The 22,842-nt window shown below is 47.2% G+C and overlaps 1 protein-coding gene and 1 long non-coding RNA gene across 2 annotated transcripts in view; both read right to left on the bottom strand.

Annotated features, from left to right (window-relative positions):
• Positions 1-22,842, bottom strand: part of LOC309400684 — a 209,584-nt gene that overhangs the window by 94,548 nt on the left and 92,194 nt on the right. The window lies entirely within an intron of this gene.
• Positions 11,544-22,842, bottom strand: part of LOC309400681 (male-specific lethal 1 homolog) — a 44,189-nt gene continuing 32,890 nt past the window's right edge. Inside the window, exons 4-8 of the mRNA XM_081969278.1 lie at positions 19,750-19,814; positions 14,612-14,679; positions 13,130-13,254; positions 12,912-12,984; positions 11,544-11,896 (exon numbers count right to left, since the gene is read on the bottom strand). Of these exons, the coding sequence (XP_081825404.1) occupies positions 11,806-11,896; positions 12,912-12,984; positions 13,130-13,254; positions 14,612-14,679; positions 19,750-19,814 (422 nt within the window). The 3' untranslated portion in view covers positions 11,544-11,805. The remainder of the gene's footprint in view (positions 11,897-12,911; positions 12,985-13,129; positions 13,255-14,611; positions 14,680-19,749; positions 19,815-22,842) is intronic.

Below are 22,842 nucleotides of genomic sequence, written 5' to 3'. Positions count from 1 at the left end.
AGAATATAACTTTCAACAATGCTCATACTAAGTGTGCTACCTTTGGTGGGAAAATAGTATTTTAAATTCCCAGGGAAAATTACCCAGAAGTGGGACTGCAACTGTTATGAAACATCTGGAAATTAAAATGGAAAAATGAAACTTTTTTTTAGTGTCCTTCGTAAGTGATGCAGGAAAATAACCTAAATTAGGGTGTTTTGTTTTTTTTACAATCCAGAAAACTGAAACTTTTCCCCCCCTTTATCTAGATATTTTAGTGATTGCAAAAAAAGGTATTATCCTAAGCAGGCAATACACAAAGACAGCTTCCAAAAATTATGTAGCTCAGGCAGAAGGACATGCAGGTTTACAAAGGAATTTCTTATTCTCAAGGAAGGATGGAAGTTTTGATTTCCACATACTGGTGGAAAGTGTCAAACTTTAAAACAATCACAAATTAGTTATAGGTACTACTCAGTATTTCTATTGGGAAAAACAGTACAAATAAAAAATAACAATAGCAATTGTTTCAGTTTTGACAGGATATCTGGCAAAACAAAACAGGAAAACATCTAGAGACAAACTAGCATTGTATGGTTAATTATGGATTTTGCCCAATTATCAGAACTGTGACAAAGTTTTGAAGACATGTAGCCCTTCATTACCAGAACTACCTGCATTCAATATTAGAAATTGTACTGATTAGTAATTGTATTTTGATCAGAAGGCATGAAAGGAGCCCATAAAAAGGCCTTGAAAAGCCAATGGAGAAGGGGAAAATACATGAATCAATATGTGGACCCTAACCCCCAAATTTTCAAGGCCCTTAATTAGCAAGCTAATTATTCCTAAGAAATATATATACACACATACTGTACACACACACACAGATACACACGCACACACGTATGTATAAAAATCAGAGGTGGATTTCATGTTTGTGAGGAACTCACAAATGGGAAATGTTTCATGTGGAGTTAATTAGTTTCTCAGTAGCTGGCAAACCACGCTGGGGAACTAATGCTCACACTTCTTCCTCTAAACTCTTCCCTTATCAGAAGGAACGATAGATTTGGCACGTAGGCATATCACGTGGCATGCAGCAGGAAATCAACTAGTAAACATGTGAGTCATGTAGCCATAGTATGAGTTGTCCACGAGGATATCATGCGTTTATATAAGCAATCAGCATTTGCCAAATGTATTATGTTATCCAATGAGCTTTGGCTGTGTGGAGAAGAATTACAATAAAAGGGAACTCCTGGAGATGTTCAGGGTGCTTTCCCATCAACCTTATTCCTGTCTGTTTCCTCATTTCTACATTACCAACATCTGGTGACCCCGACGTGATTCCCTAATACTCATTCGGCTGGACAAGCTCAGGTGCACCACAGCGAACTTCGCTCCCAATATTTCATGACCGGGGAGGGGGGGGAACTGTCAGCTCCGCAGAAGGTTCATGCAAAAGAGCTGCAGAAATTACTTAAGCATAATGGGGTGACAGGAGTTAGTTTACATGATTTAGAACACTTAGTAGGTGAAATAGGTTGTCAATGTCCCTGGTACCCCGAGGGAGGAACTTGGGAATTAGGGGACTGGGTAAAAATTGGAATACAATTACATACCGAGCCGCGAGCTCCCATTCAACATTTATTGTTGTGGCAAAAATGCAGGGATATAATAGAGAAGGTGAGGACTCATAAACTCAAGGCACCGTCCCCACCGCTCTCTTTAATCCCAGAGGAGGGATTTGCTCCCCCTCCATATATACAACTAGCTTTGCCGGCAACAACTACGTTGAAGACGGGGGAAATTAGTTCCCCGACCGCTCCCATACTAAGTGGTTCTTCACAAGGATTAATGGGTGCGGTCTGAGCAGGATTTCAAGAAGAACGAAGGAAAGGAAACCTCACAGGACAAGAACTTGCAGAAGTGCTTCAAGCCTTCCCACTGGTACAAACAGTTAACCCACAAGAACAGGTCCAATATCAGTGGAATCCACTACCATACCAAGTATTAAGAGAATTGCGGAAAAGTATCACTGAAACGGGATTACGTTCTACCTATACGGCAGGCATGCTGGAAGGTATTTCTAATGGTTATCAGTTGATCCCACAAGACTGGAAAGATCTGTTTAGAATGCTTCTTACACCCGCACAATATGTAGTTTGGGATTCAGAATACCAAAGAGAGGCAATACATGCAGGAAACAATTCAGGAGGGCAGTACATACCAGATCAATTATATGGAGTTGGAAATTTTTCTACCATAGAACAACAAGCTGCAGGTACACCTCCACAAGCCTACCCAGTTGTAGGACGATGTGTCATAAAGGCCTTTCAGAGAGTGCCACTGTCAGGAAAACCTAGTAAATCTTTTTCATCCATACGTCAGGGTGCAGGAAAGGCTTATTCTGATTTTATTGATAAATTACAAGAAGCCATCCAACGGCAAATAGATAATGAAGAAGCTAGCGGGGAATTGATGAAACGACTAGCTTATGAACATGCTAATGCAGATTGTCGTAAAGCTTTGATGTCTATTATAAATAAAGGAGAATATACTTTAGCGGACATGCTGAAGGCATGTTCAGACATAGGCACAAATGCCTTTCAAATGGATGCATTAGCAGCTGCATTACAAAAAGGGCACTTTGGCAAGCCCAAAGGAAATTGTTTTAATTGCAAAAAACCTGGGCATTTTAAACAACAATGCCGAGCTCCAGGTGGAGGCGCCCATAGAGGTAATGGACCAGGTGGGGGCCAAGGTGCCAGACCAAAAAGTTTGTCCTAAATGCAAAAAAGGATATCACTGGGCAAACCAATGTAGAGGCCAAAACAATAATCAGGGAAACTAGATTTCGGGCTCACGGCAAGCCCCGGCCAAATTGCTGCCTCTACAGTTAAGGAGCCACAAGCGGCAGTGCAGGAATTGATTTAATTAATCAGGAAGACAACTATCTCTCTCTTCCAGGAGTTGTTATCTTAATGCATCTCAATTGAAAGGTCCCTTGCCTGTTAATACCGTGGGGCTGGTGCTTCCTCGCTCCTCTGCTGGTAAACAGGGGATTTTTGTAATCCCGGGGGTTGTAGATTCTGATTATGAAGGAGTCATAATGATACAATTTGAAACAAATATGCCCATGACTTTAAATAAAGAGGACACAAAGCCAATGAACTTTGGCAAATGGATGTTACCCAATATCCTCCTTTTGCCCCCTGGAAATATCTTCATGTTACAATTGATACTTCTTCGAATTTCATTTGGGCTACTCCTCAAAAAGGAGAGGCCACAAAACATCTTATAAATCATTGTATTCATACATTTGCTGTTATGGGCTTACCCTCCACTTTAAAAACGGATAATGACCCGGCATATCGTAGTAAAATCTTTGCTGAATTTTGTGAGAAATGGCAAGTTAAACACATTTTTGGCATTCCCTATAATTCTACGGGACAGGCTATCGTAGAAAGAGCGTTGGTCCTTACCTGAACGCTTCTTTTATGTGGCGAAGGTGGGAGGGGCTACAGCAGGGTTTGTTACAGCCTGATTGTTTGTTTGTTTGTTTTATTGGATTTATATGCCACCCTTCTCCCAAAGGACTCAGGGCGGCGTACAACATTAAAAAACACACATCCCGAAAGTTAAAAAGAAATTAAATACATATCCAAAAAAAGAAACCTAATTTACAGGACAATACATTTAAAAAATGAGATAAAATTAACAGGCCAGGCCGGCTTGCTGGAAAAGCCAACTTTTTAGGGCGCGTCGGAAGGACCGGAGGTCAGGGATTATGCAAAGCTCCGGGGGCAGCTCATTCCAGAGGGAAGGCGCTCCCACAAAGAAGGTTCTCCCCCTGGGGGTCACCATCCGACACTGTCTGGCCGACGGCACCCTGAGGAGGCCAGCTCTGTGGGATCGTACTGGACGGTGGGAGGCTACTGGTGGCAGTAGGTGGTCTTGCAGGTACCCTGGGCCTAAGCCATGGAGCGCTTTAAAGGTCATAATTAATACCTTGAATCGCACCCAGAAAACAACCGGCAACCAGTGCAGGCCGCCTAAAAGGGGTGTAACATGGGAGCACCTAGGTACCCCCATGATAACCCGCGCAGCCGCATTTTGCACCAGCTGAACCCTCCGGGTGCTCTTCAAGGGCAGCCCCATGTAGACAGCGTTGCAGTAGTCCAGGCGAGAAAGGACAAGGGCATGAGTGACTGTGCACAGAGCATCCCGATCCAGGAAGAGGCACAACTGACGTACCAGGCGAACCTGGTAAAAGGTCCCCCTGGTCACGGCCGTCAGGTGTTCTTCTAAACTAAGCCGCGTATCCAGGAGGACTCCCAGATTGCGAGCCTTCTCTGAGGGGGCTAAAATTTCTCCCCCTATCATCAAAGATGGAACAAGATGCACAAATCGGGATGACGGAAACCACAGCCACTCAGTCTTGGAGGGATTGAGCTTGAGCCTGTTCCTCCCCATCCAGATCCGCACAGCCTCCAGGCATCGGGACATCACGTCGAGGGCATCGTTTGGGTGGTTTGGGGTAGAGATGAAAAGTTGGGTATCATCAGCATATTGATGATACCGTACCCCAAAACCACGGATGATCTCGCCCAGCGGTTTCATGTATATGTTGAACAGGAGGGGTGAGAGAACCGACCCCTGGGGCACCCCACAAGTGACACGCCTGGGGGTCGATCTCTGCCCTCCAGTCAACACAAACTGCGACCGATCCGACAGGTAGGAGGAGAACCACTCCCAACCCCCCGAGTCGTCGCAGTAGGATACCATGGTCCATGGTATCGAAAGCCGCCGAGAGGTCTAATAGGACCAAGACAGAGGAGCAGCCCCTGTCCCAGGCCCGCCAGAGATCATCGACCAACGCGACCAATGCCGTCTCCTTGCTGTACCCGGGCCTGAAACCCGACTGAAACGGATCCAGGTAGACAGCTTCATCCAGGTACTGGGGAAGCTGACGTGCTACCACACTCTCGACAACCTTTACTACAAAGCGATGGTTGGAGACCGGACGATAGTTGGCTAAAGAAGCTGGGTCCAGAGAAGGCTTCTTAAGGAGGGGCCTCACCACCGCCTCCTTCAAGGCGGTGGGAAAGAACCCCTCTCTCAATGAAGTGTTGGTAATCGCCTGGAGCCAGCCTCGTGTCACCTCCCAGGAAGCTGAAACTAACCAAGAGGGACACGGGTCCAGCACACAAGTGGCAGCACTGAGTCTCCCCATAATCCTGTCCATGCCTTCGGGGGTCACAGGGTCAAACCCATCCCAGATTGACTCCTCAAGATTCATCCCCGTTGGCTCTCCCGAATCTACCCAGTCAGAGTCCAAGCCTGTCCTGATCTGAGTGATTTTATCCTGCAGATACTGAACAAATTCTTCAGTCCTACCCTGCAAGGGATCTTCCCCAGTTCCTTGGTTAAGTAAGGAGCTTGTCACCCTAAACAGGGCGGCTGGGCGGTTATCTGCAGACGTGATAAGAGTGGGAAAATGTTGCCGTTTTCCCGCTTCTATCGCCACTAAGTAGGATTTAATATGAATTCTTACTAGTGTTCGATCAGATTCGGACCGGCTGGCCCTCCAGCCACTCTCTAGGCGTCTTTTCTGGCGTTTCATCTCCCGGAGCTCCTCGGTAAACCAGGGAGCCACCCGGGATCGACACCGGGTCAGAGGCTGCAAAGGCACAATGCAATCCAAGGCCCCAGTGGCCGCCCTATCCCAGGCTTCCACTAGGGCAGCGATGGCGAACCTTTTTTGGCTCGCGTGCCACAAGTGGGGGGAGTGCAGGGGGGTCGTGTGCGGGTGTGCCGCACACATAATGCAATGCGCGACCTCCCAGTGCGCATGCACGCACAACGCGCGAACCCCCCCCCATTTGTACATGTTTTTTTCGCCCTCCCCAGGCTCCAGAGGCTTTATAGGAGCCTGGGGAGGGTGAAAAGAGCCTCCCCCGGCCCCCCGGAGGCCCTCCGGAGGCTTCAGGGACCGTCCGGAGGCTTCCCTGAAGCCTTCGGAATGCTTAAAAACACCCTCTGAGCAATCCGGAAGCGACTGTCTGCCTTTGCAACGTGTTATGGGATAGGCCACGGTCCAGCCCGTGCTGAAGGAATTCAAGGACCTGGGCGACTGAGGCCGAAACCGGATTAATCTGGAACCTCCCGCACCATGACGCAAAGGCGGACCACGTAGAGTTATAAATGCGACTGGTCGAGGGGCGCCTAGACGCTTCGATGGTGGAGATAACCTTGGCAGACAGGCTCGCGTTCCTCAGGATGAGCCGCTCAAGTACCAGGCGGTCAGCTGGAGCCACTGGGGCTCCGGGTGTTTGAGGACCCCCTGGCACAGAGCAACCTCCTCCTGGGGAATGCTCCAATGCGGGGACACTGATAGCTGGACAAGGTCCGCGAACCAGTGGCGCCTCAGCCAAAATGGGGCCACCAGGATGACATGGGCCCCCTCTAACACTATTTTCATCAGGTTGCCCTGGATGAGAGGAAGGGGAGGAAAGGCATAAAGATGGCCGGGAGCCACGGGCTTCTGAGAGCGTCCGTGCCCTCCGCATTGCGAGCTGGGAAACGGGAAAAGAATTGGGGAAGCTGGGAGTTGCTCGGGCTTGCGAACAAGTCCACCAGTGGATCGCCGAATCTGAGGCAAATTCTGTGAAACAACTCCGGGTCCAGCTGCCACACGCCGTGATCCACTGTCGCCCGGCTCAGCCAGTCTGTCTGGTGATTTGCAACCCCCGAGATGTGTTCTGACAGGATCGATGCCAGGTTCTTCTCTGCCCACCGGCCGAGCTTCCGAGCCTCCTGCCACAGGCTCATAGAGTGGGGCCCCCTTGACGATTTATGTGGGCCTTCGTTGCAATATTGTCCGTCAAGAGGATGACATGCCGGTTGGCTATCGAGTCTCGAAAATGAAGAAGAGCTAGGCGAGCCGCCTTCAACTCCAGCCAATTGATGTTGTGGCGCAGGTCGGATCTGGACCACCGTCCCTGCGCCAGGCTGGACTCCATCACTGCTCCCCATCCAGAGGCTGGTGTCCGTCGTGATGGATATGCGGTCCGGCTCCCAGAATTCGGCCCCGCGGTTCAAGGACAGGGACAACCACCACTTCAGGGACCAGCGGAGGTCTGGGGCGAGCCGAATAGGATGCGGGGAGTTGCTCAATCTCCTCCATTGAAATGGGATGAGGGCCCACTGGAGTGTCCTGGAATGCAATCGCGCCCACAGGACGATCCCTATGCATGACAACATCTTGCCCAACAATTGTGCCAAGGTCAGGATGGAAGCGGACCGACTTGCGTGTACGAGTCGTGTGAGTGTCTGCAGACTTGTGAGACATTCTGGGGACAGGCGAACTAGGCCCGATCTTGAGTCTATCACCGTGCCCAAGTGTAGAATCATTGTTGAGGGGGAGAGATGGCTCTTGGGAAAATTGATGGAGAACCCCAGGGATTGCAGTGTTCGGATGGTAATCTGTAAATCTTGGACCGCTTGTGACCGGGATTGGGCGAGGACGAGCACATCGTCGAGGTAGCAATGGAGCCTCACCGGTTTGGATCATAGGTGAGCCTCCATCGCCACCAGGACTTTTGTGAACGTGCGGGGGGCAGAGGCCAGGCCAAAGGGAAGAGCCCTGTACTGATAATGTCGACCCCCGTGGGAGAAACGGAGAAATTTGCGGTGAGTTAGCCGAATCGGAATGTGTAATTATGTCTCTGTTAGGTCTATTGAGGCCATGAAGTCGCCCTGCCTGATTCCCAAAAGAATTGATTTGAGAGAGGACATCTTGAAGCGCCGGTAGACCAGGAAGGAATTCAGACACTTCAAGTCCAGAATTGCTCTCCATCCCCCGGAGCTCTTCGGGACTACAAAGAGGTTTGAGTACATGCCTTGACCCCACTCCTCCTGAGGAACCGGCTCAACCGCTCGAATGTCCAGCAGGTATTGGATTGCTTGGAGCATCAAGCGGCACCTCTCTGGGTCCCTGGAGGGGGAGAAAGTCCTGAAGAGCGTTGGGGGAGGGGCGAGAAACTCCAGCCAGAGACCCTCTCTTACTGTTGATCTGACCCAGGCATCTGATGTCATCTGATCCCACTGATCCACGATGTATGCCAGGCGGCCACCTATGGCTAGACTCGGGTTGGAGTTATTTCCCCCTGCGGAAGGGACGGCCGCCCCCTCCACGAAAGGGCCGTTTGGCTTGGCTCTGGAACCTGTTCCTATCCTGATAAAATGGCCGCTGGTTCTGCCTATCGTACCTGTAGGGGGCGTATCTTTGTTGTCTGTAATCCTGGTCCAAAGACCTGAAGGAAGAAGGCCTCCAGTATGAAGACGGACGATTATCCAGCTTCTTGGTATTAGAGGGAAGGACCTTCTTCTTATCCTTGTTTTCCACAAGAATTGGGTCTAGAGAAGCCCCGAAAAGGTTGGGACCCGAAAAGGGCACCGCCGCCAGATTCCATTTGGACTTGTTGTCCATCTGCCAATTACGGAGCCATAGAAGTCTCCGTGCCATCACATAGGTGGATAGAGCTCTGGACGCAAATTTGATGGAATCCAGGGTGGCATCCGCCGAGAACTGGGTGGCCGAGATGATTTTAGTGAGGTCTTGGTGAAGACGCTCATCTTGGATCGGGATGCGGTCCTGTAATTGCCTGAGCCACATCACCGTCATGCGGTTGAAATAAGAGGCTGCCGCAGCCGCTTTAATGGCCCAGGCAGAAGCATTGAAGTTCTTACGGAGAGTAAGTTCCGCACGCTTGTCCTCCGGTTTCAGCTTCTCGGCCACGTCCCCTGAGACCACCGTGGACGCATTGGCCAATAGGGCAACTGGGGCATCTACTGTGGGGAGTTGCAGGGCCTTGATTCTGTACTACCTCTAGGAAGAGGGGAGGAGCCGTAACCTCCTCTTTATCCGTGTTGGGATTGATGAACATGGCCAGGTTGGGATCCCTGTGCTGAGAGACTGGAGGAGCCCCCATGCCAATTTTGGTAGTTTTCTTTACCTTGTGTAACATAGGCTTGAAGGCGGGGGGGGGGAGGCCCGGGAAGGCAGGAGCCTCTGGGGGATCGGCATCCTCTTCCTCAGAGAAGCCTACGTCTGGGTGAGTTTGCTCCCCCAAGATGGAACCCTCACTAACCATTGAGGGGGAGGGAGGTCTAGGAATATCGTGACCTCTGGAAGAAGAGGGGGACCTTCTTCTGGCAGCTGCAGGTGGTCTAGACCTCCCCTGGGGGGAGCGCTCCCTCTGGGCTAAGCCTGAGGAAATGCCTCTGTAAATAGCTGCAGAGATGAGCCTCCTAATGCTGTCTGGTAATTGATCTAGGTCTTCTAAATCCTCCTCAGATGGGCCTTGGGATGGCCCTCGTGGGGCGAGTTGGGCTGGTGGGAAATAGTCCCTAGAGCCCCCTTCTCCCGGATCCTCCACCCTGTCCCTGTATGATCTGGGGGAAATGGGGGGAGAAGGAGAGGTCACCCCCCTTCTGGGTCTGGCAGGAGATACAGAAGGAGAGGAAGGGCTGAATCCCCTGAGGGAAGAGCCTGAAGCTTGAGAGCAGGAAGCCAGAGGAGACCTGGATCTGTTGGGTGATTCAGGCCTAGAAGCCTGAGCCAATTTTTCTGCCCTGGGCACCTGTTTTTCCAGAGCTTTCTGTCGTCTGGACTCATCTCTGGTAGCAGCTCTGGAGGGGTGTTGCTCTGCTGCAGGCCTGGGGGCTGCTGTTCTGGGCCTGAGCCTGCCTTGGGTCTCCTCCACCCCCTCTCCTTGGGCCTGCTGATATGGAACTGTAGAGGCCATGCCTCACTCACGTGACCTGCTGTGGTGCCTGCTGGTCTGGATCCTTGGCCTCGCTGCAGCAGCTTCGCGAGGTTTGGCGCACCTCTGCCCAGTGTCTTGTTCTCAGCTGCTCAGGAAACATGCCGAGAGGCTGCCGCCCACAAGGTCGCACCAAAATGGCCGCCGCACCTCGTGGGTGAAGATTCGGGCGATTTTGATAACGGTGGCTCTGAGGGGTTAGCCTCACAATGAGCCGAGCACAAAGGCTCCTTCTGCGCCCCGCTGCACCTGCTTCCAATCGTTCCAAGTTAATAAGCCGTGGCAGGACTTTGAAGCCACGGCTGAAAATCGGGCCGATAGCTGCGTCGCGGCAGGTCTTTGGAGCCGCATCTGGAGATCGGGTTGATAGCGCACTCCGGCAGGTCTTAAATTTGCGGCAGGGCTCGTAAAAGGCGCAAAGCCTCATTGCCTTGCTGTTTTTAATTGTTACAGCCCCCGCAGTGCTCCGGAGGAGCCAACGGCTCTCAGGGAGCTCCTCGGAGCTCTGGAGACAAAGTCCCTTGCTCCCTTAATTACTTTCATTGTATGCAATAAATTTAGAATTTCCAATTAAATCCAATTATTTCAAATGTGTTCAATATAAGTCAATAATGTACCTCACAGGAGCCAGCTAGTTGCTTGGACCAAAGACTGAGGGAACTGGGAGCCAGGAGGGAAAGGAGGATACTTAAGAAAAATCCCTGAGTCTTTGGACCAATCAGGCTGTAACAAACCCTGCTGTAGCCCCTCCCACCGAAGCCACAGGAAAACGAGCTAATCACTCTTTGAAATCAGCATTGGAAAAACATAAACAAATAGGAGGAAACCCCGTAGGCCTTCCTGGGAAACAGGAATGGCTGAACAAAGTTCTATTTACATTAAATCATATTAATATAAAAAAATTATCTACTCCAGTGGATAATCACTTTGGCCATAAATCCGATACCCAACTTCTCCCTCAGTCTGCAGAATCCTCAAACGGATCGAGATCGGGCATCTCGGAAGAAACATAATGCAACCTGGAGATAATCCTATTGATCCTGCTGTCCCACCAACACCTTGGGAATGGCTATGGTCTTGGCTTCCAGATTTTGGATGGTTACGTCAGATCATTCCCACTATAATCATGGTAGTAATTGGACTGATTTGTTGTTGTTGCTGCATTCAATGTGCACCTGCATTAATAGCAATGTTTCGACCAAGAATTCGACCTCATAGACGTGACATAATGTATGCATACAAATTGTTAAAACAAAATGAAAACTAAAATAAAAGAAAGGAGGAGATGTGAAGTCAATTAGTTTCTCAGTAGCTGGCAAACCACGCTGGGGAACTAACGCTCACACTTCTTCCTCTAATCTCTTCCCTTATCAGAAGGAACGATAGATTTGGCACGTAGGCATATCACGTTGCATGCAGCAGGAAATCAACTAGTAAACATGTGAGTCATGTAGCCATAGTATGAGTTGTCCACGAGGATATCATGCGTTTATATAAGCAATCAGCATTTGCCAAATGTATTATGTTATCCAATGAGCTTTGGCTGTGTGGTGAAGAATTACAATAAAAGGGAACTCCTGGAGATGTTCAGGGTGCTTTCCCATCAACCTTATTCCTGTCTGTTTCCTCATTTCTACGTTACCAACAGTTTCATTATATGCTTGTCCATCTTTCATAGCTTCTTAGTGGATTGTGTTTGTTTCAGCTATCCAATACAATGCAACAGAGGCATACCATAAATTGCTAACTTTATTCTCTCAACACAAGCCTCCAATACTTTCTACCAAGCAAATGAAAAAAGAAAAGTGAAAAAATTTCCAGGGGAAAAAGAAAAAAAAAGGATAAGCATAAAAATATTTATAGTGGACAACAGTGTACATCATGGAGGATGGTAGAAGAAAGTGACATAACAAAACATATATAGTTCTCTGCCATTTGTAGCAAATGTAGCACAGGCCAATCATCAAGACAGATTTCTCCTGGTTTGACATGCTTATTTCCTGCACATTCGATGAGGTGTCTTTTTTTTCTGCATCTCTAGCTGGCAATGACTTCGTTCATCCAGCCATGGAAGTTCAAAGTTCCTGCCAGACAGAAAGTGGTCCACAGAAAATTGTTAGTGATGGTGAAGAGAAGAAAGGGGTTAGCAGTTATGTCTACATTTGTGTAACTCGGATGCAAGCCTACATGCTTGGTGGCAAAAATCATACTAGAAATTAAACATACAAAAAAAAATATTGAAAATTTGCATATAGATGATATTGAACGTTAGCTACTGAAAAGTGTTTCATCAATAGCATTCTTCTACAATATTGGGTGCTGTTAAATCATGTTTGCTAAATAAATCACAATTGGCTGAGTTCATACCACCTGCTATCCCTTAAGCAACAAATTACAAACTGTAACAAACGCATCTACACAACACACTAAGATGAAACCTCAACAACCACATTATGACTTAGTGCAATGTGTAAAGCCAGCCACTATTAATTGTAGAAAAAACTGAAACAGAAAAAACTATGAAAAAGTGAATTTTAATTCATTGGTGCTAAAAGTAAAACCAATTTTCCCCAATTATTTTCAAAGTATTTTATCAATACATTTTTACCTCCTTACCTTTGCAATGTGAAAGGAAGTAAACCACGACTTCAACAATGTAATTAATAAGGCCACAGAAATGTGATTTCTATGACAGCATTACGATGGGAGAATCCATCAACAAAATTAGAAAGTGGAAGATTTTTAAAAAGGGAACAATTCAGTGTTCCCTCTTGTAAAATGATAAACAACATATTTTGCAAACAATAGTATATTTCTCTGAGATAGGATTGATAGTGACAAGTATTTCTTTTCTTAATCCGTGAACAAGCAACTTCTGAGACTCAGGATTTACAAATGAGCCTCCAACCGTTTCCATATTTCCTAAAGGTAACAATATTGGTTAAATGCTATTTTAGTAAAGTATAAAAGTAAAGTCTGTCTACAAAATAACCAAGCAAACAAAACACTGATTAAGCAGAAACAAAATAGCTCTCCCACAACTTTTACAAAATACATTCTACCTTAATGCAGCTATATATAATACATTGGTATACTTACTGTGGGGTTAATTTTGGTAATGGTCGACCAAATGCTACAACAGGCAAATATGGGGTGATCAGCAAACTTTCAACTAAGAGGAAATGGAAGAGAGAGGAACATTATATATTTAGATACAATGTTCATTCACATATACTTATTTGAAAATATATGTTTTTACAATAGAATCATCCAAGATTCTCTGTGCATAAGATATGAGAATTTTGATAACCACTTACCATCATCTGACTCTGGGAAAAATGAGGCAACTTCAGGTTCAGATTCCTGAATTCCTGTTTTTTTATACATTCTAAGTTGCAGCCGTTGTAAGATTCTTTGTTCCCGGATACGCTGAATATCCCACCTGTGAGTGGAGGAGTCAAAGGAACAACAACAACAACAAAAACAGAAAAGTCTCAAAATTTCACTTGTGGGCAAATCTGAGTATTTTAGAAAAACCAGCATTTAACAAAGTCAAGAGTAATGCACCTCTTTGTATTAAACATGTTTCTCAATTTCTATAGGTTCTCCCAAGTCCTTGTATTACAGCCAAATCATAAAATATGCTCTTGATTAATAACTTGCTAGATGGAATTGCTACTCATGCTTTCTTCAACTAAATAACAAAAAAGTCCCAATCCAAAGCCAGTCAGCACACAGTAGAAGACAAATGCATATAGGTAGTATTCAATTTATGACCGGTTGTTTAGCAACTGTTCAAAGTTACAACAGACCACCCCAAAAGGTACTGATGACGCAGTTTCAAAGTTATGGCCACTGCAGTGCCCTCGCCATTTTTCATCCTTAAAAACCAACCGCAGGAACACTGCAGCCCCTCCCACCTCCCCCACCCATCTCACCAGGTTTTGGCTTGCTCCCAAGCTAGTCACTCAGCCAGGCAAGGGTGCCTAAATCTGGTCAGCAGTCTTGTGAGAAGTACTACTTGCTAGAATAGCATGAGAATGCCATGAGGCTGACAGCCTCTGTAAGAAAACTGAGCCTTGCATTAGCCCTCCATGTGCTGGTTCTGCTGACCATCTTTAGGCTCCTTTGCCTGGCTCAATAGCTGTCTTAGGAACAGGCTGAGGCCTGAGGAATCCTGAGAGGCTGGGGGAGGCCTTGGGAGGCCCTTGGGTGGCCAGATGGGAAGTAGGCCTCAGGCTACAGGCTGTAACCGCCCTGTGTGTGCCAGTTGCTTCTGCTGACTGGCTTTAGGCTCTCTTGCCTGGCTCAATAGCTGTCTTGGGAGCAGGACGAGGCCTGGGGAACCCTGGGGGACAGGGAGCAGAGCACAGTGTGCCTCAGAGGTGGGGGAGGCCTTAGGAGGCCCAGGGTAGGTGGGCCTGGGCCTACACTAGGCCTCCAAGGGCCTGTCTCACCCCTGAGGCACCCCATGTTCCACTTAACCCACACATTTGTTTAACAATTGCATTGGGGAGAGCAGGGATGGAGAGGTCATTAAGTCAGGTGCTTCACTTAACGGCTGTCATGACATGTGACCATAATGGGCAGGCTCCATTATGCTTGTAAGTCGAGGACTACCTGTAATGGTAAAAGATATAAGGCGTGCCAACTGCACAAAACCTTTCATATTATTACACACCCCATTGTTAACTGTTTGCAATCAATACAACTTTTATGTACTGTTAATTGTTAAATGTTTAAATAAAAGTGGCTGCTGAAGTTTCTGACATGTAAAACAGCTTTATTTCATCACTCACCTTTTCCTCCTTTTCTCATCCAACTCCAACTTTGCATGTCGTTTGGAGAAGATGTTGTCTTCTAAGTTCTGTGAAGTTTATATATATATAAATACACACACACACACACACACAGTGCATTCAGATCCCCTTCACTTTTGTCAATTTTGTTATGCTGCAGTCTGATTCTACAGTTGTTGAAATTCTTTTTTTTCTCATTCAGCTACACTCAATACCCCATAATGACAAAGTGAAAACAGAAGTCTGTAAATTTATTAAAAAGAAAAAACTGAAATATCACATTAGCATTAAGTATTCAGACCCTTCACTCAGTACTTTGTTGAAGCACCTTTGGCAGCAATTACAGCCTGGAGTCTTTTTGGGTATGCCATGACAAGCTTTGCACACTTGGGATTGGGGGATTTTCTGCCCTTCCTCCTTGCAAATCCTCTCAAGCTCAGTCAGATTGGATGGCGACTATTGGTGGACAGCCATTTTCAGGTCCCTCCAGAGATGTTCAATAGGGTTCAAGTCAGGGCTCTGGCTGGGCAACTCTAGGACATTCACAGTGTTTCCCTAAGCCACTCCTGTGTTGTCTTGGCTGTGTGCTTAGGATCGGTGTCATGTTGGAAAGTGAACCTTCAGTCCAGTCTGAGGTCCTGAGCGCTGTGGAACAGGTTTTCATTGAGGATATCCCTGTACTTTGCTACATTCATTTCCCCCTCAACCCTGACCAGTCTCCCAGTCCTTGCTGCTGAAAAACACCCCCACAGCATGATGCTGCCACCACTGTGCTTTACTGTTGGGATGATATTGGGCAGGTGATGAGCGGTGCCTGGTTTCCTCCAGACATAATGTTTAGAATTGAGGCCAAACACTTCAATCTTGGTTTCACCAGACCAAAGAATCCTCACAGTCTGAGTGTCCCTCAGGTACTTTTTTGCAAACTCCAAGCAGACTTTCACGTGTTTTGCACCAAGGAGAAGCCTCCATCTAGCCACTCTGCCATAAAACCAGATCGGTGGAGGGCTGCAATGATGGTTGTCCTTCTAGAACTCTGTCCCATCTCCACACAGGATCTTTGGAGCTCAGCCAGAGTGACTATTGGGTTCTTGGTCAACTCTCTTACTAAGGTCCTTCTCCCGATTGCTCAGTTTCACCAGGAAACCCGCTCTTGGAAGAGTCTTGTGCCCAACTTCCATTTGGGAATTATGGAGGCTACCATGATCTTCAATGCAGCAGAAATTTTATTGTAGCCTTCCCCAGATTTGTGCCTTGTAATAATCCTGTCTCTGAGCTCTGCAGGCAGTTTCTTTTGACCTCATGGCTTTTGCTCTGCTACAGTATGCATTGTCAGCTGTGAGGCCTTCTATAGAGAGGTGTGTGCCTTTCTAAATCATGTCCAATCAAGGTGTAGAAACATGTCAGCAATGATCAAGAGAAATGGGAGGCACCTGAGCTAAATTTCAAGCGTTGTTGCAAAGGGACTGAATACTTATACCAATGTGATATTTCAGATTTTTCTTTTTAATAAATTTACAGGCATTTCTAAAATTATGTTTTCACTTTGTCATTATGGGGTAGTGAATGTAGATTAATGAGCAAAAAATGAATTTCAACAACTGTAGAATCAGGCTGCAGCATAACAAAATTGACAAAAGTGAATGGGGTCTGAATACTTTCTGAATGCACTGTATACAGGTAACATGTGTTGTATCCGAGTTTCCTCTCTTTCCATTTTCTGATGGAAAAAATTCAAGTCAGCCATGCTATGTGCCACATGTTCATAAGAAGAGGATTTAAACTTCATTTTATAATGTGTTATCCTAGGGTAAAAGGAAATGGGAACTGAAGATGTTCAGGAATGACTGCCAACTTTGCTTTTGGGAGGCCTGATACACTATATCTTTGCAACACCAATGGAAAAATCTATTTATGAAGATATTATTGCTTATTACTTTTCCCATCACTGTTTATAAACACAACACTGTCAAAAAATGACTCATCTAAAGATGTTTGTTCAGGAAGCAAAGTTTGAAAACACAGAAAAATAAGCAAAAGTTAGGCTAGTTGTGGAAACGGGATAAGTTAATTACTGTAAGCAGTTCCAAATATAGATGTTATAACTCTGCAAATCAATCTTTCATTTGACAATCTATGTTTTATTTAAATGATAGTGGTTAAGCTCCTTGTATCACTTCCCTCAAGTGTGAATAAAAGACACATTCTCACAGGTATTGGTTGCAAAATAGTACTAGTTGAGGGGCAGTGACGTGCGGTGAGGTTTATGGCTGGTGAGGCACTGACACAGTGGTTGGTTTCAAATTTTTTTAGACTTGTGGACTTCAACTCCCAGAATTCCAGCCAGGCATGCTCAGTTCTGGTTTAAAGTGACAGCATTTGTTTTTCTTTTGCGAAAGAAGCTTCCTTCTTTTTTTTTCTTCTCCCTTCCCCTCCTTCCTCCCTCTCTCCCTCCATCCACCCTCTCAAACACACACACACACACACAAGTTGGATTGGACTATCTCTCCTACCCCTTTCCCTCTCTCTCACTCACTCTCTCTCAAACAAACACACACACACACACAAAGTTGGATTGGAGGGAAGAGCACCAGCGAGGAGACCACAAGAGGCAGCAGGAAGCCAGTCAAAGAGCCATACTGGAGCACACACACTTTCCCCCAGCCCCGGAAGGATCCAGCCCAGCTTCACTGATTACAGGTTTGAAAAGGCAACATGGCTCTGCCTGCGATCAAACTACACCCCAGGGAGAGCACAAGTGAGCCAGAGTCCTTCCCTCCAGCCTTTGCCCAAAGCCCCGCACCAGGAGGATGAAGTTTGAATTCCTCCCCCTCCCTCCGACCCACACGTACCTTTTCCAGCTGTTTCAGACAGGATTTCCACTCTGCTCTTGCCTCGGGTCCTCTGAACAAGCCCCACCCAAACAAGCACCCTCTACTATGAGGCAGGAGAACTGTGTGCCTCACCTACATCAGGAATTTTTAGGCTTTTAACCCTTGCTTAACTCTGCTCGAGTGATCATAAAACGCCTAAAGTCAGACTAAATGAGGCATGCAGTTCTCATAGTAGAGGGCGCTTTTTAGAGGCTTTTTTAAACAGTTAAGCAGAGTCAGCCACGTTGAGGCAGCAACTAGCTCAGCCTCACCTCAGCTCTCGCCTTTTTCCTTTTACATTTTTTTTCTTTTCATGATGACAGTGGTGAGGCTGTGCCTCCCCTGCCTCACCTGACTGCACGTCACTGTATAATGAGGGGCATGATTGGATTAGTTTTTATCAAAATTGAAATGCTTATATTACTACAGGGATTTTGAAGTTGGGCCTTCTTTCATTTCTCTTTGAAATGCTGTGATGGTATTAGTAGTATATTCATTTTGGTTTTGAAAATTATTGTAGCCAGTCCTTATGGCAACAAAAGGTCCAAAGGCCCACATCCTGCCCCCAACTTTATATTGTAGAATCCCTCAAGGTCATTCCACCAAAATTTGACAGTTTTCAATCTTTTGCCTGCAGTCTTTTTAGAAGAAAATAAACAGAAAAAGCCTTAAGTAGAAATAACCAATCAAATTCATTTTTAAGTTCAACAATTAATTTCAAAAGCTATGTTCACTTCTTTTGCTGATCACAAAGACCCTAATACTTCCAACTCAGTGCTCAGAAATCAAATCTCGCCCCTCCCCTCCGTAGTTACTGGCTAAAAAAAAGGATGGTCAGGCCTGATAAAGGATGAAAACCCACAACAAAAATAAGTGTTTTGCAGAATCACCATTCAATTGCCCACATGAATAGGCAGGATTGAGACATTGGAATTTTTTTTTTGCACCTGCTTGGCAGGACAAATAAAATCTAAATAGGATTGAATATTGTAATAAAAATGTCATAAAAGATAAAAAATATAGATTGTCAATTAGTATTAGCAACCAAGGCCCTGGAAACTAAATGCTAAAATGTTCTTCATCTACAAGACTCCTCTGGAGAGTTTTATTTATTTGACAATTAAAAATAAGAATTGTCTCATCCAACACTATAGCATGTCAATAAACCCTGTGAAGTTTTCCTGAAATACCTCCCTTGGAAATCAAGTAGGCTGATGGACAGCTTTGAAAATACTGAGCCAAGACAAAGTGGCTGCTTAACATTCTCATGAAAATAACTCTCAGTACAAGAAACCCTGCTTTGTTCAGATTAGGAAAATACCTGTTTTATACTGAAAGCTAGATATAATTTGCAAACTCAAAAACCACCAGAACGCACTAAATTCTAAACAGTTTTATTATGTAGAGTACAAGGCTTTGCTTTTTAACTATTCTTTGGACTGCAGAGAACATGTCAGCATGTCACTAGAGGATATGGATCCAGAATTCTGAACACTTTGGGAGAAGTATATCTGGGAGCTTATTTAGAGGTGCGCTGAATTTATCAGAGGCTCAATGAATTCATTTTGGTATTTAATTTTAGGTGATAAATTGTAAAATTGTAAAAAAACAATTTGCCATCAAGATTTTGTAGGGCTTCAGGGCCCCCTCAAAATGTGTAACCCACAGCCACTATGTTGCCACTCCACAAGAGATAAGCATTACAAAGTTTACCAGAGCATATATAACAGAGATTGCCCATTTTGTCTGATATTTCAATGTATGCTTCCATAATAGTTGCAATGAATATCTGGTTAATCTAAGGACAGTGTGGTTTAAAAATGCGAAGCCTGTCATAGTTGTTGACAGTTCACTGGCAAATATAGAAATTATACATTTCTTCTTCCAGAACAGCTTCCTAGGCCACCTATTCTACATCAGTGGTGGGTTGCAGGCAGTACGCCCCGGTACAGGCATACCGGTGCTTCCCCAGAGCACCGGGTACCGTTCCGGTACGGTGCTCCGAAGGGCCCACCCACCCTCCCGAGCTCCTTACCTGTATTTGAGCTCTTCGGTGCTTCCGTGCATGCAGCGCATAGCGCCTGAGTGACGCTCCGCCAAGCAGCTGAAGCATTTTGGAGGCGTCGCAAGAGGTAAGGACGCATGTCCGCACTGCGCACGTTCATGTAGTGGACACCGGATCTGGAACCCACCACTGTTCTACATCAGCAATTATACCTAGCACATGTAGCTCAATTCTTGCTGTAAAGCTATTGGCTTACATACCTCTAAAAGTTCAGAAGGATTCAGTTGTCTCAGGGGCTCTACTGTGTGGTCCCTCCATGATGGAACTAGAAAGGGGAAAACAGTGTTACGATACTAATTTTAAAGACTTTCAATAAGGAAGCTAACAGTGTAGCCATCCAAATGTTCCGAGTTAAATTCAGCTTAGATATTTCACTAGTATTACCATAATTAGTTTATACTTTCCTATCTTTTATTTTCCTTTTCACCATTCTGCATGCATATGTGAATTATGTCCTCTTTAGGGAACATACAATTTTTCAGTATTGTTCATCTGAAGGCTTGAGTTTAACTTGCTGTCAAACTTACTTTGTAAAACTTCCCCACACCCACACAAATGCCCAAGGTGGGTTACATAATGCCTTCTGGTTTTATTCTCAAGCACCCTTTGACAAAGACAGGGTCTGCTTTAGGGTTCTCAGTCAGATTTCGAGTTCAGCAAGGCTTTAATTTCAGCAACGTTCAAATCAGTGGTGGGTTCTGGATCCCGTTCCAACCGGTACAGTTGCAACGGGCCCGGCAGCATCCACATGGATGCGCACAGTGCGTGTGCACATGCGTGCAGCGTGCATATGCATCTTAGCGCCTCCGCGAGCTTCTGTGACGCTCCAGCTGCTCAGCGGAGCGTCGCGCAGGCGCTGTACGCACAAGCTCCAAAGACTTAAAAGACCGGTAAGGAGCTTGGGCGGGTGGGCGGGCCCTCTGGAGCACCGTACCGTAACGGTATCCGGTGCTCCGGCCAGGCTCCAGTACGCCCGTACCGGGGCTTACCACCTGCAACCCACCACTGGTTCAAATATTACAATCCAAACTCAGTGCCGTGGAATCATAATTATTCAGTATTAAGAAACCACTTTTATATAATTTTATAGATGGTTTTTATTATTTAACACCACCATATAATGACCATTGGCTTACCTGAAGGGTCCTTTTCTGTGCACCGCGGGAGAGTCCAAGCAATGGTTAATTCACTCTGGTTGCCCTGGATACTGAGGAACTTTTTTTCTCCCTTTAACCACACCTCCTCGTGTGATTACTGCCAGAATTAATTTCCGAAAGGTCAATCTGTCGAGAGGATGGAGCGAAGGCGTCCAAGGAGTTTTCAGTTGAAAAAAGAGGAAAGAATCCCCGGGCCGAAGACCAGGGTGGGTTGGACTCTCCCGCGGTGCACAGAAAAGGACCCTTCAGGTAAGCCAATGGTCATTTTCCTGTGCACCGCTTGGAGAGTCCAAGCAATGGGACATACCCAAGTTATTGTCCGATTGGGTGGGCAGAGTCAGAGTCCCGGGATTCGGTCGAAGACACGACCCCTTGAAGTACCCTCCTGCCAAAGGACGCCTCAGCCGAGGCGTAAACGTCCAGTTTGTAATGACGGATGAAGGGCGACGGGGAGGACCACGTAGCCGCCTTACAAATGTCTAGTATTGATGCCTGGGTGGCCCAGGCCGCCGTGGTAGCCGCGCTGCGAGTGGAGTGCGCAGTGATGCCTCGGGGCACCGATCTGGACTGACTTTCGTAGGCCAGGGCGATGCAGGCGCGCAGCCACCTGCCAACAGTGGAAGAGGAGATTTTCTTGCCCAGGGAACCTGGATGAAATGACACGAATAAAGACTCCGACTTCCGGAATTCGGAGGTGCGGGCGATGTATGTTTTCAGCGCCCTTCTCACGTCCAACTTGTGCCACTGTCGTTCCCTGGGATGTGACGGTCTCGGACAGTAATCAGGAATCACAATTTCTTGCGTTCTATGAAACCAAGTATTAACCTTTGGAATAAAGGTAGGGTCCAGTCTCAACACCACCCTATCTGGGTGGACGGTACATAGGTCCTGGCGAACCGACAGGGCTGCCAGTTCTGAAATACGACGAGCTGACGTCACGGCGATGAGGAATGCCGTCTTTAGTGTAAGATGACGCAGCGACGTAGTGCTGAGAGGCTCGAAGGGTGGAGCGGTGAGCGCCTGCAGAACCACGGACAGCTGCCAGGTGGGGTAACGGTGGACCGTGGGAGGTCGTAAGTTACAAGCTCCCTTGAGGAAGGAACGGACCCTGGGCACCTTGCTAAGGGGCAAGACCGGGTCACCGGCCCAAACGGTGGAGAGGGCCGCCACCTGTCGTCGAAGGGTATTTGGAGCGAGGCCCTTGGCAAGACCCCCTTGTAGGAAGTCCAGGACGCGGGAGACCGGAGCCGTCACCGGGTCCAAACGTAAGGCGTCGCACCATTTGGCGAAGGAGGCCCACGAGGCATCGTAGATTCGAGTGGTTGACGGTCGCCTAGCTGCCTGAATGGTGTGTATTACCTCCCCTGAGAAGCCCTCGCGCCTCAGCTGGTCCCCCTCAAGTGCCAGACGGCCAATTGTAGCCATTGGGGCTCTGGATGAGTTACGGCCCCCTGGCTGAGGGAGACTTGGTCTGGAGGAATCTTCCACGGAGGTGACAGGGAGAGGCTGACCAGGTCGGCGAACCACGAACGACGGGGCCAGTGCGGGGCCACGAGGAGCACCTCCGCCTCCTCCGCGATGATCCTGTGGATGACTTGTGGAATCAGGGGCAGCGGAGGAAAGGCATAAAGTAGGCCCCGGGGCCAAGGAGAGCGAAGGGCATCCGTCCCTTCCGCCCCCGGGGACTGGAAGCGGGAGAAATAGCGGCGAAGTTGAGCATTTTCCCTGGATGCGAATAGGTCGACCACGGGAGTGCCGAACCTGCGGGACAGCTGGCGAAACAGAGCCGGATCCAGTTTCCACTCTGCCGGGTCTATGGTGGTCCTGCTCAGCCAGTCCGCCTGGGTGTTGTTGACTCCCGAAATGTGGTCGGAGCGAAGAGATGCCAGATGCCTCTCCGCCCAGCGCCCCAGGGATTCCGCTTCCTTCATCAACGTCTTGGATCTGGTGCCCCCCTGGCGGTTTATGTGGGCCTTGGTGGCCACATTGTCCGTCATCAATAGGACATGTTGATGGTGAATGTCCTGGCGAAAATGCCGGAGTGCCAGGCGGGCCGCACGCAGTTCCAGAAGATTGATGCTGCAGGAGCTCTCTGCGAGTGACCATTTGCCTTGCACCACTAGATGACCCATGTGT

This window comes from Natrix helvetica (genome assembly GCF_964273705.1).
Source record: "Natrix helvetica genome assembly, chromosome: W".
NCBI classification, from domain to species: domain Eukaryota; kingdom Metazoa; phylum Chordata; class Lepidosauria; order Squamata; family Natricidae; genus Natrix; species Natrix helvetica.
The sequence above is the reverse complement of the archived record's forward strand: the minus strand, read 5'-3'. Positions and strand labels throughout refer to the sequence as shown.